Raw genomic sequence first — 16,533 nt, 5'->3', positions numbered from 1 at the left:
TCTCCCTCCTATTTGGTTTCTACTCTCCAGGCTCCACGGAGTTGAAAGAGCCAATTGGATACATTTATTTTTCCTTTTTTTTTATTATGGTCAAATATACATGGCATAGAATTTACCATTTTAATCATTTAGCCAAGTTCAGTGGCATTGAGCATTCTTGTATTCTCTTTTCAATCTCATCAAGCTCTTACCAGGTTCTCCTATTATTATCGCCAGTTTGCAGAGTGGAAAACTTGAAATTCTGAGAAGAAACTTGCCCCCAAGTGATATAAACCCATGTCACCTCATCCTGAAGTCTCTGACCTATAGTCACAACTGTCCAACTATCTTCTGAAGTGTCCCTGATAATCTCTCTACTTCCTTCGAATCCTAATTGTGTATTCACATCGTGGCCGGTTTATTTGAGTTGGATTGGGGAGCAGCTTACCAGGGAAGAAGTGATACGGGAGGAGCTTTGACCACTCCCCGATGCTCTGGCCCTGCTCCTGTGTGTACTCCCATCCAGCGAGCCAGCACCAGCTGCCAAACCCTTGCTTTGGTCACAAGCCATACAGGTGTGAGAGACGAGCACCAGCCAGTCTCCCTGAGCAAGTAGCCTTTGCCGGCTTCTGCTCCCGCTGTCCTACAGCTGGGAGCTTCCAGGGTAGTTGTGTTGTTTAACTGTGGTAATATACGTAAATAAAAGTTACCATTTCAACCATGTTTAAGTGTACAGTTCAGTAGCATTAAGACTATTCACGTTTTTATGCAATCATCAGCACCATCCATCTCCAGAACTCTTCCTCTTGCAAACTGAAACCCTGTACCCATTAAACATTCTTCCTCCCGCCACACCTTTGCAACCACCGTTCTACTTTCTGTCTCTATGAATTTAACTATGCTAAGTATCGCATATGGGTGGAATTATACAGTATTTGTCCTTTTGTGACTTGCTTATTTCATTCGGCATAATGTCCTCAAGTTTTATGCATGTTGCAGCATGTGCCAAAATTTCATTTCTTTTGCCCTAGCTGGTTTGTCTCAGTAGATAGAGCGTTGGCCCATGGAATGAAGGGCCCCGCGTTCAATTCCGGTCAAGGGCATATGCCTTGGTTGCAGGCTCAATCTTGGGGCAGTTGGGGCACTGGCACGACGCAACCAATCGATATGTCTCATCAATGTTTCTCTCTGGCTCTCTCCCTCCCTTTGACTCTCTCTAAAAATCAGTGGAAAAATACCCTCGGGTGAGGATTAACAGAACAAAACAAAAAGATTTTTTTTTTAATTTCATTTCTTTTTATGGCCAAATAATATTTCATTGTATGTTTATAGCACATTTTGTTTATCTAATCATCCATGGATGGACACTTGGGTTGCTTCCACCTTTGGCTATTATGACTAATGCTTCTGTGAACAGGTGTGTATAAAAACCTGTTAGATATTATATAAGTATCTGCTTTCAATTCTTTTGGTTATATACCGAGAAGTGGAAGTGATGGACCATATGATAAACCTATGCTTAATTTTTTAGGAACACCCACTTTGTTTTCCATAGTGGTTGCACCATTTTACATCCCACCAACAGTGCATAAGGGTTTTTTATTTCTCCACATTCTCACCAACACTTGTTATTTTCTGTTTTGTTTTATTGTACAGTATTTGTCCTTTTGTGACTTGCTTATTTCATTCGGTATAATGTCCTCAAGTTTTATGCATGTTGCAGCATGTGCCAAAATTTCATTTCTTTTGCCCTAGCTGGTTTGACTCAGTAGATAGAGCGTTGGCCCATGGACTGAAGGGCCCCACATTCAATTCCGGTCAAGGGCATACGCCTTGATTGCAGGCTCAATCCTGGGGGAGTTGGGGCACTGGCACAACGCAACCAATCGATATGTCTCATCAATGTGTCTTTCCATAGTGGTTACACCATTTTACATCCCCACCAACAGTGCATAAGGGTTTTTTATTTCTCCACATTCTCACCAACACTTGTTATTTTCTGTTTTGTTTGTTTGTTTGTTTTTATAATAGCCATTATAATGAGTGTGTAGTGGTCCAATAAGTTTTTGCAAGAGAAAGTCTGTAGGAATTAGTTGACAAATTTTTCTTCCTTTTCTGCTAAGGAAGGTGAATCTATTTAATGAAACTTACTGATTAAAATATGATTATTCAGTGAAGCTGTCTCTATGGAAATTGTGTTCCCCTGAGGCACTGTGGGGTCCTTATACGCTGTTGGCTTGATTAAGTTTTGACCAGACACAGAAACCTCACCAAATTTGTATGTGCCAAACTCTGCCCTCAACTTTGATCCATGAAGTAATGACAGACTGCAGACTTTAACTTGGCCACATTTTAAATTACCTACTTTTCTTATTTCTCTTTCCCTTCCTTTTTCCTGCCATCAACTTGTGAGCATTCCACTGTTTGTTCCTCTTTATAAAAGAAAAAGCCAGTATGGATGAATGGTTAAAAGCATAAATGGTGGGACCAGTCAGATGCCTGGCTGGTAAGTAATCAGCCAGTGCATGGTAACTATCATCATCACCATCATCATCAAAGTAATAGACTTTATTGTTTTGTTTAGAAAAGAGAAATAAAGAAGAATGGCATAATAACCTAAGAAAGCTGAAACAAAATTTCTAAGAAATTTGGACACCCCCCCCCACAAATACCACAAGGAATGAGTTCCTCTTCCATCCTTTCCTCCATCCAAATTATGGATTAAAGAGTGTAGGGATGCCCTAGCCAGTGTGACTCAGTTGGTTGAGCATCGTCCATGCACCAAAAGATTGCAGGTTCCATCCCGGGTGAAGGCATATGCCTGGGTTGCAGGCCGGATCCCCGGGAGGGGACGTGCAGGAGGCACCTGATGATGTTACACTCTCGTATCAATGTTTCTCTCTCTTCCTCTCCCTTCTTCTCTCTCTAGAAATCAATAAGAAAAAATGTTTAAGAGTATAAGGATGAAGTATGAATATCAATGAATATTAATAGATAGGAAAGTGCTTCTATAAAAACTGCCAAGTGCTATAGAACAAATGCTGTTGTACTTGGAGTACAGAGATGTGTTCTTTCTTAAACTTTCTTTATATTCTATTTTTCTGTTGTCATTAAATGGCCTAAGTCAGTTTTCGATTGGGCTCAGGGGCTCCCTGTTATTAAGAAGCCTTCAGAGAGACTCTAGGTTCCACCCAGTTTCTACTCATTTATTCCATTCCCGTTTATTAATATCACTATCAGTATATCATAGCCTTCCTAGGGCTTTTGAAAGTAATTAATTATTTGAATTCTACTTTTCCCAAGTTTAGGAAGGAAATACATATCTAGAAAATGAGATAAACAATGCCTAATAGGACAGGTAAAGCAACAAGAAAAACAGATTTTTATTCTCTCCTGCCTGTTGGCAGGTTTCTTGTTTAATTTCACTCGTGACTTGTCTAGATGACAAATCTTTTCCAACCAGCCAGTTCTAAGGCAGGTTGAGTTTTCAGTTCCAGTTTCTCATTTAGGCTGGAGTTTCCTGGGGTCGATGTTAGCTTTGCTTGAGGGCTCCCATTGAGTCCCCTCAGTTAAGTTCCTGTCATTCCTTCAGTCCCTCCATCATCTGACTCAAGTGTGGCTTTCTTCTCATTAAAATGAGAAGTAACTCACGAGGCAAGATAGGCTGTGACTTGCCAGTTGCTCAGAAAAGTGATACTCCTTGGGATGAGCACAAGAACACTAAAGCAAGACTTGCAGAGCAAGGCCGTCCACAGACATGTTGTTATTTGTCCAAAGCATCCCTCAAGTTCTCCAGGGAAACCAGCCCTCTGTGTGCTGAGCAAACCTTTCAAAGTGCATGTGCCTAGGAAAGGCGGCTACAGGTAGCTCAGGGCTTCTGGTTGAGCTTCCGAGAAGAACGGGAAAGGATGAGTGACCTCTGCCGTCATCATTAGCAACAAGTCACTTTTACAAGAGGTATTATTTATGAGCTCTGTCTTGGTATGTAAAACATGGTGAAGATTTTGTTCTCCAGAGTTGTATTCCATATAAAGTCAGTCTATTGTATATATATCTCCAAAGGCTGTCATTGTTAGGTATTTCCTGCTCCATGCATAACCGTACTGCGAACCCCCAGTTGATCACTGGCAACTCACTTCTCAATAAACATATGTGAGTGAAGCTGTGGTTCCTTGGGAGGGAGGGACCTCTGTTGCCTTCCTCCCAGCAGTGCAGGCAGGGCTGAGACTGCTCATGCCATATACTAATTTGGGGGATAGGAACACAGACTTTCTATTTAACCTTAAATGACTTAAGTTCAACTTAAATGCTTCTGAAAATTTCAGTCTGACTTAATGTTTTTGACCTTGTACTCTGGAAAAATACTTATTTGCAAAGTAAATGGGACTCTGTACTTTGTCTTCTGTCCACACCCAGTCCCCACCCATAATAAGTGTGTGTGTGTGTGTGTGTGTCAGAAAATGATGAGCAGAGGGAACAGATGCAATAATGCTTTACAAAATGTTGGGGTTCTGAAAACTTTCCATTGGTTTATATGTATTTCTGTGTGTGTGTGTGTGTGTCAGAAAATGATGAGCAGAGGGAACAGATGCAATAATGCTTTACAAAATGTTGGGGTTCTGAAAACTTTCCATTGGTTTATATGTATTTCTGTGTGTGTGTGTGTGTGTGTGTGTGTGTGTGTGTGTGTGTGTGTGTGTGTGTGTGTGTGTGTGTGTGTGTGTGTAAAATCATGCATATACTACTGAAAAATAGATACACACTGGCAACATGCCCATGTAGAGTGTGTCTGCCATGGTCCTCTGGGGTTCTGATGAGGGACTGAAATCCATCCCTGACCAGCTTGCCCACCAGCCACGACAGCTGGGTCACCTCCACCTGGAGGAAGTGGTGCCTTCTCCTAATTTGTTGTGAGCCCTGGAGGCTACATCTGTTGGGAGGGTTGACACTTCCTATTTCACAGCAGCGGTGGGAGAGGCAGGCCTGCTCGTTGAGGTCAGACGTTCGGTAATACCTTACTTCTCTCTTTGGTCGCACATGTGTTTTTAGCCCCGACCCTTCTCCAACTTGCAGAGGCTGATGGCAGGCACCTGGTGGCCGGCTCCTTCTCTTCGCACAGCGCCTTTGAAAGGCCTCTCGGGGAGACTTACATGGCACGAGGCTGGGAGTCTGCTTATTTACCCCTGATAAGATCAGGTCGCCCTTTAACTCAGGAAACATCATTTTTTAAAAAATATGTTTTTATTGATTTTCATAGAGCGAGGAAGGGAGAAGGATAGAGAGAAAGAAACATAGATGAGAGAGGATTGGCTGCCTCCTGCACGCCCTCTACTGGGGATCCAGCCCACAACCTAGGCATGTGCCCTGACCAAGAATCAAACCAGCAACCTCTTGGTCCCTGGGTCGAAGCTCAACCACTGAGCCATACCGGTGGGGGCAGGAAACATCGTTTTTAATATCTTCTCTGTGCCTGGGACTTTCACTTGGTACTAGATACCTGGAATTTCACCAGAACCCTTGTGGGTTACTGGCTCAGGCTGAGATCCCAGCAGCTCAGTCTCTTACCTAGTGGTTCCTCTCTGTCCTTACACACACACACACACACACACACACACACACACACACACCATCAAAGGGAGAAAATGTCGTCATCATATATTTCCACTGAAGGTACAAAAAGGGGAACTAAGAAATGTATGTTCGCCGTGCTGTTTGAGCTGAAGAACACAAGAAATGCAAAGTACATCTAAACCTAAATCAGCTCACTTTTCACCAGGAGTACAAAACTCGCTCTGTCTGCAGTGCTGACAATTATTAGATGAAGTGGCTTAGGGGAGGAAGAAGGTATTCCATGAAAGAAAAGTTGGTCTTGGATTTCATTAGCCAGAGTGGTCTCTGATTTCTTCCTGCTCTTACAATTTAGAACTGGATATACTTTAGCCAAAGTAAATACAATCAAAAAAAAGATTAAGGTTAAAAAAATAAATAAACCAAGAAAGAATAATACCTACATATCAGGGAAAGAATAATCCTATATAATAAAAGCCTAATATGCTAAGTGTCCAGTCGTCCATTCAATCAATCAAAGCGTAATATTCTAATGATATGCTAAGTCGGCTCAACTGCTCACTATGATGTGCACTGACCACCAGGGGGGCAGATGCGCTGACCGGTAGGTTAGCTTGCTGCTGGGGTCCGGCTGATTGGGACTGAAAGAGACAGGCCAGACATGACCTGGAGCCCTCCCGCGTTCTCTCCCCCTCCTCCCCCCCAGCTGGCCAGCTTCCTGTGTCCCTTCCTGGCCCCGATTGTGCACCGGTGAGGTCCCTCGGCCCGGCCTACACCCTCTCACAATCCAGGGCACCTCGGGGGATGTCAGAGAGCTAGTTTCAGCCCGATCCCGCAGGCCAGGCCAAGGGACCCTACTGGTGCACGAATTCATGCACTGGGCCTCTAGTTTTTATATCAGAAGAGAGCTGTAGTCTTTTGTGGCTTCACTTTAAAAGTAAGTCATATCTGAAAGCTGTAATTTTGTTCCCATGTCTATTATTTATTCAATTGTTGAATGCTAGTGTTTTGAATCCTGGTCTTGGTGAATACTGCTATTATTATTTGGAATATGAGCTCCTTAAAGGACTCAGATGTGGAAAAGGAAGCCAGAATAAACTGGGTCTGCTGCAAGTCTGCTGTTGTTTCAGAGAATCATTTTTAAAAACACATTCGGGTTTGTGTAAATGCAGAACTGGGGTAGGCGTAATTAAAACCTTACTCACAAGTTCCCAAAACAGTTTTCTTTTTTCATCTTCACTAGAGGATATATTTTTATTGATTTTAGAGAGAGGGAGAGAAGAACATTGATCGCTTGCCTCCCATATGCGTCCTGACAGGAGGATGTTCCAACCAACTGAGCCACCCAGCCAGGGCCAGAACACTTTTCTTAACAAGGTGATCGTTCAAATCCATCACCAAGAACGAGCGAGATGTGGGTCCTTGGTCCCATGTCTTAGAGGCTCTTTCGGGACCACTAGCACATATCTGTGTGCGTCAGTCAGCATCCTTAGAGGAGTGTCCAGCACAGGTTCCTGATTGCTACTGTCAACTGCAATTTCAGGCCCAAATTGGGATTGCAGCCAACTTTGGCTCTTTCAGGTTCCTGGTCCAGCTTGTATACAATATTGGAATGTTACATAAGTGTCCAAGGACAGGAATGTGCATACCCTACACCTGTGCTAAGGGGTTTACATTCCTGCCATGATCATAGGTGAGGATCAGGGAGCGCTGGGACCACATACGTCAAACAAGAAGGAGTTGGGCCAAGCTTCTTAAAGGAAGTGACCTCTCAGCTGAGCCCTGCAGAGTGAATTGGCCAGGTGTAAGGGCAGGTGGGAATGCGCCAACAGAGGACCTCTCGGTGAATGGGATGATGCTCAACCAACGGAGCCATACCGGCCAGGGCAATCCTGTTCTTGATACCCCAATAACTTATTTGTATTAGCATGTCACTTCCTCCAGCTCTGTTTTCTCATTTGAAAAACTGAGATAATGACATCTATCTACCTGCAAGAATTTAGTAGGGTATTAAAAAGATTCTCCACACATTAGAAAACATTGAGACAGGTAGCTATTATTTAAAGGATCATGTTGAGACCCGATTACCATCACTGGAGATTTGGGGGCAGTTATTTTAGAAAGGGCTCAAAATGGTGATTGTAATTTATCCAATGTTTTCAAAACTTCTATGATCAGAATAATGTATATGAAAGGATTTCAGGAACTCATCCATTTTTTGGTTTTCCTTGATGGCCTTCTACGATAGTCTACCCTACATTGAAAACGAATGTCTTCTTGTGTTCAGATCGCAGAGGGAATGGCGTACATCGAGAGGAAGAACTACATTCACCGAGACCTGCGAGCAGCTAACGTCCTGGTCTCTGAGTCACTCATGTGCAAAATTGCTGACTTTGGCCTTGCTCGAATAATTGAAGACAACGAGTACACAGCAAGGGAAGGTATGCTAACGATCTCCGGGTATATTGTTATTGTTTAGTTTTATTTTTCTCTGTTTTTAACAAAGCAGTTACAATAGTCACCACTAATAAAACAAACTCATTTGGTAGACTATTCTAAATTTATATATATAAAAGCCAAGTGACCGGAATGCCGAATGGGGTGGTAGACTATTCTAAATTTATATATATAAAAGCCAAGCGACCAGAATGCCAAAAAGGGTGGGCTGGCCAGACCCCACCCGTGCACAAATTCATGCACTGGGCCTCTACTGTATCATAATTGCTGTTTGTGATTCTAATACTTGTTTTAAAAAATTACTCTCTTGATTAACTCCACATGATACTTTTGTAACATTTACAAATGCTATCTATCCTTTGTGCCGAAACCGGTTTGGCTCAGTGGATAGAGCGTCGGCCTGCGGACTGAAAGGTCCCAGGTTCGATTCCGGTCAAGGGCATGTACCTGGGTTGCGGGCACATCCCCAGTGGGAGATGTGCAGGAGGCAGCTGATCGATGTTTCTCTCCCATCGATGTTTCTAACTCTCTATCTCTCTCCCTTCCTCTCTGTAAAAAATCAATAAAATATATTAAAAAAAAAAATACGCTCCCTTACTTTCCCACATTTCATTCTATAAACATGAATCAAAAATGCACAGAAAGGCATACATGTCCCACTTCCTGGCACATCGCTCTATGGAGGGCCATGTCTGGAGTCGCACTAGCTTTTCCTGTTCAAGACTCGTCCATGTCGCTGATGATCTGAGGGTTCTGAAGGTCTCCCTCACGAACATTGAGTGAATATCTTTGCAGTGCTTTCTCTCTTTCGAAAGAGCCAAGCACTTTCTTGACATTCCTAAGAGTTATTAAACAAGGATTGTTTTCCTTTTAGCTACATGTGTGTTATTTCTGAGAAGCATCTGCAGGACTTACAGGGTGACAGACAGATGGAAAACATCGCTTTGATTTGTGTAGCATCTCTTGCCTCCAACTTGTTTAAGGTGGTTTTCCTCCTGCCTCAATCCTCTGTTCTCTCAGGTGGTTTAGTACTCACTTTGACCTTAATTATCCTCAACAAAAAGGCAGGTGAAGGAGAACAGTTTGAGGAAACACAGTTTAAAAAGTAGCGAAAATGTAGTGAGTATTTGTAGCGTGGCAGGCACTATTCTAAGTACTTTTCGTACATTATCTCATTGATCTTTACAATAATGCTATGTGATGATGATGATGATGATGATGATGTCATGGTGATGGTGATTTCTGCCTTATAGATGAGGAAACCAAGGGGTCCAGCAGCTTCTGATGTCCCACAGTAAGTGGAAGAGCCAGGTTTCAAACCCAGGAGATCTAGCTTCAAAATACATAAGCTAGAATTTATTCCACTGGTTTTGTTGAATTTCACAGGCCTAGAGTCTCACAAAATAACTGTTCTCATGAATGAGACAGGTGGCTTGGCGCAGAGAGCTCGGGTTCTAGAATCAAACAGTAATGCAGTTTACCTTTCACTGGTATTCACCTGTGCCAAGCACACAGCTCAACTGGGGAGGTTCAGTTGTTTCCTCATTTGACAGATGGAGGTGCCAGGAAGGCACAAAGGCAGTAGTGATTTGCGGGCGTCATAGCACACTGGAATCAGCAGAATCTGATTCAAACCCCAGCCAAGGCCGACCCGGCCCCCCACTGCCCCACACCTGGACTGCTGCCCCAAGCGTGGGGGGGTGGGGGGTTTAAGGCTGGAATGTGCTACAGTGAGTGCACCACACACAGGAGTTGCTCTGTGAGGCTTTCTTCTATCCTTTTTATTCTTATTCTGATTTCCAATTTTGGTCTGACACCACAAAAAAATTATAAAGCAAAGACATCAAAAGGCAAACATGTTTTTAAAAATTTTTAATTGTTGGTAGAAACCCCTAGCCCAGCCGTGGGCAAACTACGGCCCGGAAATGAATAGAATGTGCTACAGTGAGTGCACCACACACAGGAGCTGCTCTGTGAGGCTTTCTTCTGCCCTTTTTATTCTTATTCTGATTTCCAATTTTGATCTGACACCACAAAAAAATTACAAAGCAAAGACATCAAAAGGCAAACATGTTTTTAAAAATTTTTAATTGTTGGTAGAAACCCCTAGCCTGAGCCCCTACCTTCCTCAAGGTGACCTGAAGGTCCTCGGGCCAGGTTTGCCTCTCAGGTGACCTGGTGGCTAGGTGTCCCTTCGCCTCACCAGCTTCTGATGAGAAGCCTAGCATCACCACTGTCCCGTTCAGGGCAGATTACCATCCTACCCGATTTCTAAAAGCCTAATAATGTTTGGTTCCATCAAAGGAAAACATGAGACATAAAGACTGGAGTAGCATCTGAAGTTCCTTTTGGTACAGGCTTAAGAGCTTTATCCACAGGAACATGTACATCAAGATGTATTTATATTCCATATAAACATAGTTTGGGTTAATTATTAGAGAAAATGTAAACAGTAAAGATATATTCAGGGTGGGGCAAAAGTAGGTTTACAGTTGTTCATGTGGAAAAATAATATAATAAATAATAAATAACTGTGTTTCACATACTCACAACTGTAAACCTACTTTTGCCCCACCCTGTATATGTTTAGAGGCCGGTGTTGAGGGGCAAAGGAACAAGCTAAGAAGCAATGCCTTTACGTTCTGCGTCGCATACGTGTGTGGTTAAGGTGGGTTGGTTAGGATATCTCTGGGAGGAGACACAAGAAACTTTGCTTCTTCACAGGGAAATGCCCAAATGGGAAACAGAGGAGGGAGGCCAACATTTTAAGTAGGACATTTTGTATCATCTCTATTTTGTACTGTGTGTGTTGCCTATTCAAAATATATATTATAATTTTTGGCCAACATTTTAAGTAGGACATTTTGTATCATCTCTATTTTGTACTGTGTGTGTTGCCTATTCAAAATATATATATATATAATTTTCTCAAGAGAAGGAAATTATGAGGGTCACATGGCCATGACCTTTTTGTGTCAGCTCAGAGGCCCAAATAAGACGCCTGTGTCTTCTCTCTTAGGTGCTAAATTCCCCATCAAGTGGACCGCTCCAGAAGCAATTAACTTTGGATGTTTCACTATTAAGTCTGATGTGTGGTCCTTCGGAATTCTCCTGTATGAAATCGTCACCTATGGGAAAATTCCTTATCCAGGTATCCTTCACTTACCTTTTTCCATTCAAGTGGTACATATGACAAAAAGGCCTAAGGCAGACCTGGCCGGTGTGGCTCTGTTGAACGTCAACCTATGAACCAGCAGGTCACGGAGCACCTGCCAGGCGGTCTCTAGGTACAGTCCTGTCTGCGGCCACCCACCTCACCCTGCATGTGTGATAACTATGTGGAGCCTCCCAGGTGCAATTGATGGGATGACACGTCTTGCTGTCCCTTTCTGGTAGGAACTGTAGTTTCACGTTCCTCCTCTTGGCTCAGACCACTTCTGCCTCTGGCTGACAGGTGTCTCCTGGTTCACCAAAGATAGACTTTAAGTTTCTGTTTCTTGTTCTTTTGAGGGAGGGATAAATTAAAGAGGAAAAAAGGAGATGAAGCCAATGGTCTTTAACTTCACTATCTTAAAAGCAAAACTGTAATAATACTTATATGTGAATTTCTAAAGAAACTAGAGGGGATTTTGTGGTTGGGGTTTTGTTTTGCTTTGCTCTTATTAAGAGAAAGGAGGTTCGAAAAATGACAAAGTTTTCTGAAGCATCTTGTCTTTTCTGGCCGTTTCTTACCAGATATGTGCAGCATCTCGGTGCCCAATGTGAATCAGAGCCAGGAAACACATCCTGCTGCAAATAAGGCTCACCCGGGTCGCAGCAGTGCTCAGGAAAAACTCCTTTGCCCTTTTGGAAACATTATTGGGTGGGAGACTGTGGTCCTGTGGTAACTGGTACTTCTTCCCTCTCACACACAGAGAGGGCCCCTTAGTCTTTAAAGATGTCAGCGTTGCTGGAGCTGCTGGGCTCCCATCTCCCATCGCTAACCCCCTATTCCTTTCTAATCTCTACTCTGCGGCATTTTTCTCCTTCCTGTGCTCCTTCGTCAACCTTTAGTCTCTGCTAATTCCGACCTACTCCAGATATCACTTCCTGCTCCCACGCACTTCCCTATCCTGGGGGCATCTTCCCCACTGGGCTGTGCGCCATTTGAGGACCAGCCTCTGTCATCATCTTCTTTTTATGTCTCAGAGTTTAGTGCTAGCTCATGACCCATAGTAAGTACTCAATAAATGCTTGTTCAGAGAATGGAAGACGAAATATGAAAGTGCTTGCCTTTTAAGATCACCAGCCAACGGGTGTTTGCTGTCTTGACCTAACAACAGACTAATTACCAAGTATCACCTTGACTCTTAGGGTCTGGTGGAGGTCTCCTTCCCACTCTTTCTTCCGTAAGACTCGTCATTCAATTGCTTTATTTATTTATTGGTTTACTTGTGCATAAAAAGATAGACTCCAGATTTCCTTCTTTCTATTCCTCTTATCAAGTCAAATCACCAAGCAGGATGGAGCATGCCTGGCTTTTTCTGCATCGTTGAGAGAGTTCTTCAGCATTAGGAGAATTCATGAGAACAGGGAAGAACAGTCTGCGGTGGGGTTAGGGGCCCACTTCTGTGGACACATTCTGACCTTTATGCCATTGGAGGTTCTCCGAGAAGGAAGTGAAAGATATTCCTAACCAAGTTTACAGGTCCAGCTGCTTTTCTATCATCCTGCATATTAGTCCTCCCACCAGGATCCCTGACTGACACCCAACCCCCATGTAGAAGTAAACACAGAGATTTCCCCTGAAAGTTATTCAAGTGAGCTTGGCTAGTTTCAAGAGCCAACGCAGTGCCAAAGCCACACACAGAAGAACCTCAAGTAAAGAAAGTGATGCAGATTGGCCCCTTGGCTTCAAGCAATGAGAATGTTCCAGTTAGAACATTCCAGTTACACAAATATTTGAAGATGGTATTTCAGAAATTGACATGAGAAAAAATAATTCACCATCTAAACAACCAAATGGGTGGTGACCCATAATTTGGAAAACACTGCTTAGAGACTAAATTCAAAAGAAGGTTGTGTCCCAGATCTAATAAAAGACATTTCTCCGAATTTTCTAGCTAACTTTTAGTCTTCCCAGTGACCACTAGTGGTAAAAGCTATGGCTGTGGGAAGGAGAGAGCTGTGGAAGGGAAATTGGTTGTGATGAATGGAGTTCCGCATAGGCCAGGCAGTGTGCATATTCTGCATGAAAATATTCTGCATGGAACACGGCTCCTCTCTAGAGGAGTTCATAGCTCTGCAGAATAAGGTACACACAAAGCAGGCAAAACATACAGATTGGGTACATGATGTAACCCAAACCACTACATGAGCTCGGTCCTCTGTCCCAGTTTTAATAATGGAAGAAAATGTTATAAAAATGATTTTTTTTTCCTTAAAACTATTTTCAATAACAAAGACTGGAAGTTCAGTTTCTGAACTATCATGAGACATTTGATCATATTAAAAGCCATCCTCCATTCTCACTCCTCTCAGAGCTCAGTAAATGAACACCTAATTCCCTCACAGGGTATGAGAATACACACATTCCAGATAATTTGGACATAATCAGTTGGCTTAGCTGACTTAAGGATCCTGACTTCTTTAAGTAAACTTACAATGAAAAGCTGATTTTTAGAAATATCGGTATGAGGTAATGTATGTGCAAATGATTTTTATGGTGTATTACAGGTAGACGCTGAAAAAATACAAAAGAAATTAGGATTGAGGGTTAGGGCTTGAGTAGTTCATTTCCAAAGGTCAGGCAAACCCAATATCCTTTTGTCGTGAAAGAGAACTTGCTTTGTCTTCTACTTACCACATTTGCTTGTTTTCCCTTTGGCAAAATTAAAGCTGTCTTGATTGTCTTTATACTAAAATTGATATTCTTAATTGCCTGCGGAAATTTTCTCAACCTTCATATCAGTTTCTTAGGGCAGCCATACCGATGCCACAGTCTGAGATCAAGGTGTGGGCAGGTTTGGTTTCTCCTGTGGCTTCTCCTTGGTCATAGATGGCCACCATCACACTGTCCTCACACGGCCTCTCCTCTGTGCACACGCATCCCCAGCGTCTCTCTGTGTCCCGCTCTCTTCTTGTAAGGACACCAGTTGCCATTGGGTTGGGCCCACTCTAAAGGCCTCACTTGAATTTGATGACCTCTTTAAAGGCCTTATTTCTAAATACAGTCACATTCCGAGGTATTGTGGGCTAGGATCCCAACATACACGTTTGCAGGGGGCATGGTTCGTCCCCTCACAGCCTCTAGAGCTGGCTTCAGTAATGGATGTGGGTAGCAAGGCCACTGCAGTGCTTACTCCTCAGTCAGGTTTCTAAATGGTCTGGCATTTGTTTTAGGGAGAACGAATGCGGACGTGATGACCGCGCTGTCACAAGGCTACAGGATGCCCCGCATGGAGAACTGCCCAGACGAGCTCTACGAGATCATGAAAATGTGCTGGAAAGAAAAGGCAGAAGAGAGGCCCACGTTTGATTACTTGCAGAGCGTCCTGGATGACTTCTACACCGCCACGGAAGGCCAGTATCAGCAGCAGCCTTAGAACACAGGAAGCCCTGGAGCCCCTGGCTGGCAGCTGCCTGGTGCACTGGTTCTCATGTGCTGAGGTCATCAGCCATCCCTGCTTCCTGGAGTGAGGCTCCATTACTCAGGAAGACACACTCCCTACGTGGAAAAGTATCCTCTTCTCACAGGCTGATGCCCACGGCTCTGCCCCTGGGCCTGCTCCCAGATGGCCATCCTGCTTTGCTGGACCAACGTCTGAATACAGCCCTCTGAGAAGAAAACACCGGCTCTGCCCCGGATGCACCCACTTTGGCCTCTTGTTTACAATTGGATGTGCGACTCAAAGGTTCAGAGGCCATTTCGATCAGTCCCACCCAGTAGCAGAACTAAGCTCACCTATAAAAGTAAAATAACCCGATGCCTATCGTGGCACGTGTTTGTATGTTCTCTATGCTTTGGCTTCTCTGTTTAAACGTTACTAATCCAACCTGTTAGGTTTTCCCGTGAAGTCAGATGCTTCAGCGCCTTTCCCAGATTTCCGTGATCACCCCTCCCCCTAAATCTGAGACTGTTCAACATTTCCGTCTGTGGAGACTGCCCAGACCCCCAGATAGGAAGCAGCCACGCTTTTCTGGTCTCTTTCCTGTAGAAGTGTCATTTGTGAGTCACGCCAAGCTGCTGAGTGAAGGGACGTGGGCCTCGTCAACTGCCGGGCCTTGCCCAGACCTACCAGGACTACCTTAAGAAGGACTATTTTTAAACGGTCCAGCTTTTCAATTCCACAACTTCCTATATACAGACTTTCATTGACAATGTAGTTTGGAAGAACAATGCAATTCTAATCTTTGCAGAACTGTATAGGGCCTTATAAGACATAGGAATTTCCTTTATTGCTTCAAATGATTTGAACATTATTTTAATGATCAAATATTAATGTTAGTTTTACTCAAGGTAAAAACTCCATATTTGGGGGCTATGTTATGATTCAGCAATTTTCTAAATGGTGTAAGATGTGTGTGAGTCTATTTATACAGAATATGAAGGAAATGAACGACTGGGGAGGCGCCGATGAGTCACTGTAGCAAGGGATACAGGAGGTTTTGTTTACTAAATTTTTCTTACTACTGTAAGCTTTGAATGGAAAATGCTGTGTCACATGTTTCACTTATGCTGTCCTGTATATACCTAATATTTCTATTTTTTGATTTTATTTTAATACACCTGGTCCAATAACATCTCAAGCTTTTTACTTGTGTCTAAGATTTTCAACTATTGTCCGTGTAAAAATGAGTACCAGTTGCGGGGGAAGTGAGAGGTGATTCCATATGGTTACATGGTTTAAAAGACTTGTACAAGTTCTGCCTCCATCCTTTGAGCCATTTCAGAACGGAGAACTGAAAAGGGATGCCTGAACATCCCTTTATGGGGCCAAGTAGGGTTTGTTTTCAACTAGGCTTAGGAGGCACCACTAAAATCTCACCTTGGCTAGACCTTGGGTACCTAGGGGAAGGGATAAAATATTCTACTTTCCCCTAACTTTTATCTTCTTTTCCTGTGTGATTTTTTAAAATGTCCTTTCTAAAATAGTCTTCAAGTCTTGATTCGCAAGTGCCACATTCACAAAGATAGATTATCATCCTGGAATCTCTGCACAGCTAATCACTTGATTGACAGTGGGGCGCCCATCTGTTCCCATCTTCTTTCCCAGTCACACGCATGGCCCAACATATTATGTGGAGAGAAGGTGTAAAGCATTCCTAAAGCAGAAAGAAGTCTCTAGAACAGTGATGGCGAACCTATGACACGCGTGTCAGAGGTGACACGCGAACTCATTTTTTTGGTTGATTTTTCTTTGTTAAATGGCATTTAAATATATAAAATAAATATCAAAAATATAAGTCTTTGTTTTACTATGGTTGCAAATATCAAAAAATTTCTATATGTGACACGGCAGCAGAGTTAAGTTAGGGTTTTTCAAAATG

At 43.1% G+C, this 16,533-nt stretch overlaps 1 protein-coding gene across 2 annotated transcripts in view; it reads left to right on the top strand.

Annotated features, from left to right (window-relative positions):
• Window positions 1–15,786, top strand: part of LYN (LYN proto-oncogene, Src family tyrosine kinase) — a 49,976-nt gene extending 34,190 nt beyond the window's left edge. For both annotated transcript variants that reach the window (XM_005871661.2, XM_005871662.2), the window contains exons 10-12: window positions 7,835–7,988; window positions 11,024–11,155; window positions 14,386–15,786. In XM_005871661.2, coding sequence (XP_005871723.2) covers window positions 7,835–7,988; window positions 11,024–11,155; window positions 14,386–14,588 — 489 coding nt within the window. In that variant the 3' untranslated portion in view covers window positions 14,589–15,786. The remainder of the gene's footprint in view (window positions 1–7,834; window positions 7,989–11,023; window positions 11,156–14,385) is intronic.
• The last annotated feature ends 747 nt before the right edge of the window (window positions 15,787–16,533 follow it).

Source organism: Myotis brandtii, unplaced genomic scaffold (assembly GCF_000412655.1).
Source record: "Myotis brandtii unplaced genomic scaffold, ASM41265v1 scaffold351, whole genome shotgun sequence".
Lineage (NCBI taxonomy): Eukaryota > Metazoa > Chordata > Mammalia > Chiroptera > Vespertilionidae > Myotis > Myotis brandtii.
Note: the sequence above shows the minus strand (reverse complement) of the source record. Positions and strands in the feature narration are given on the sequence as shown.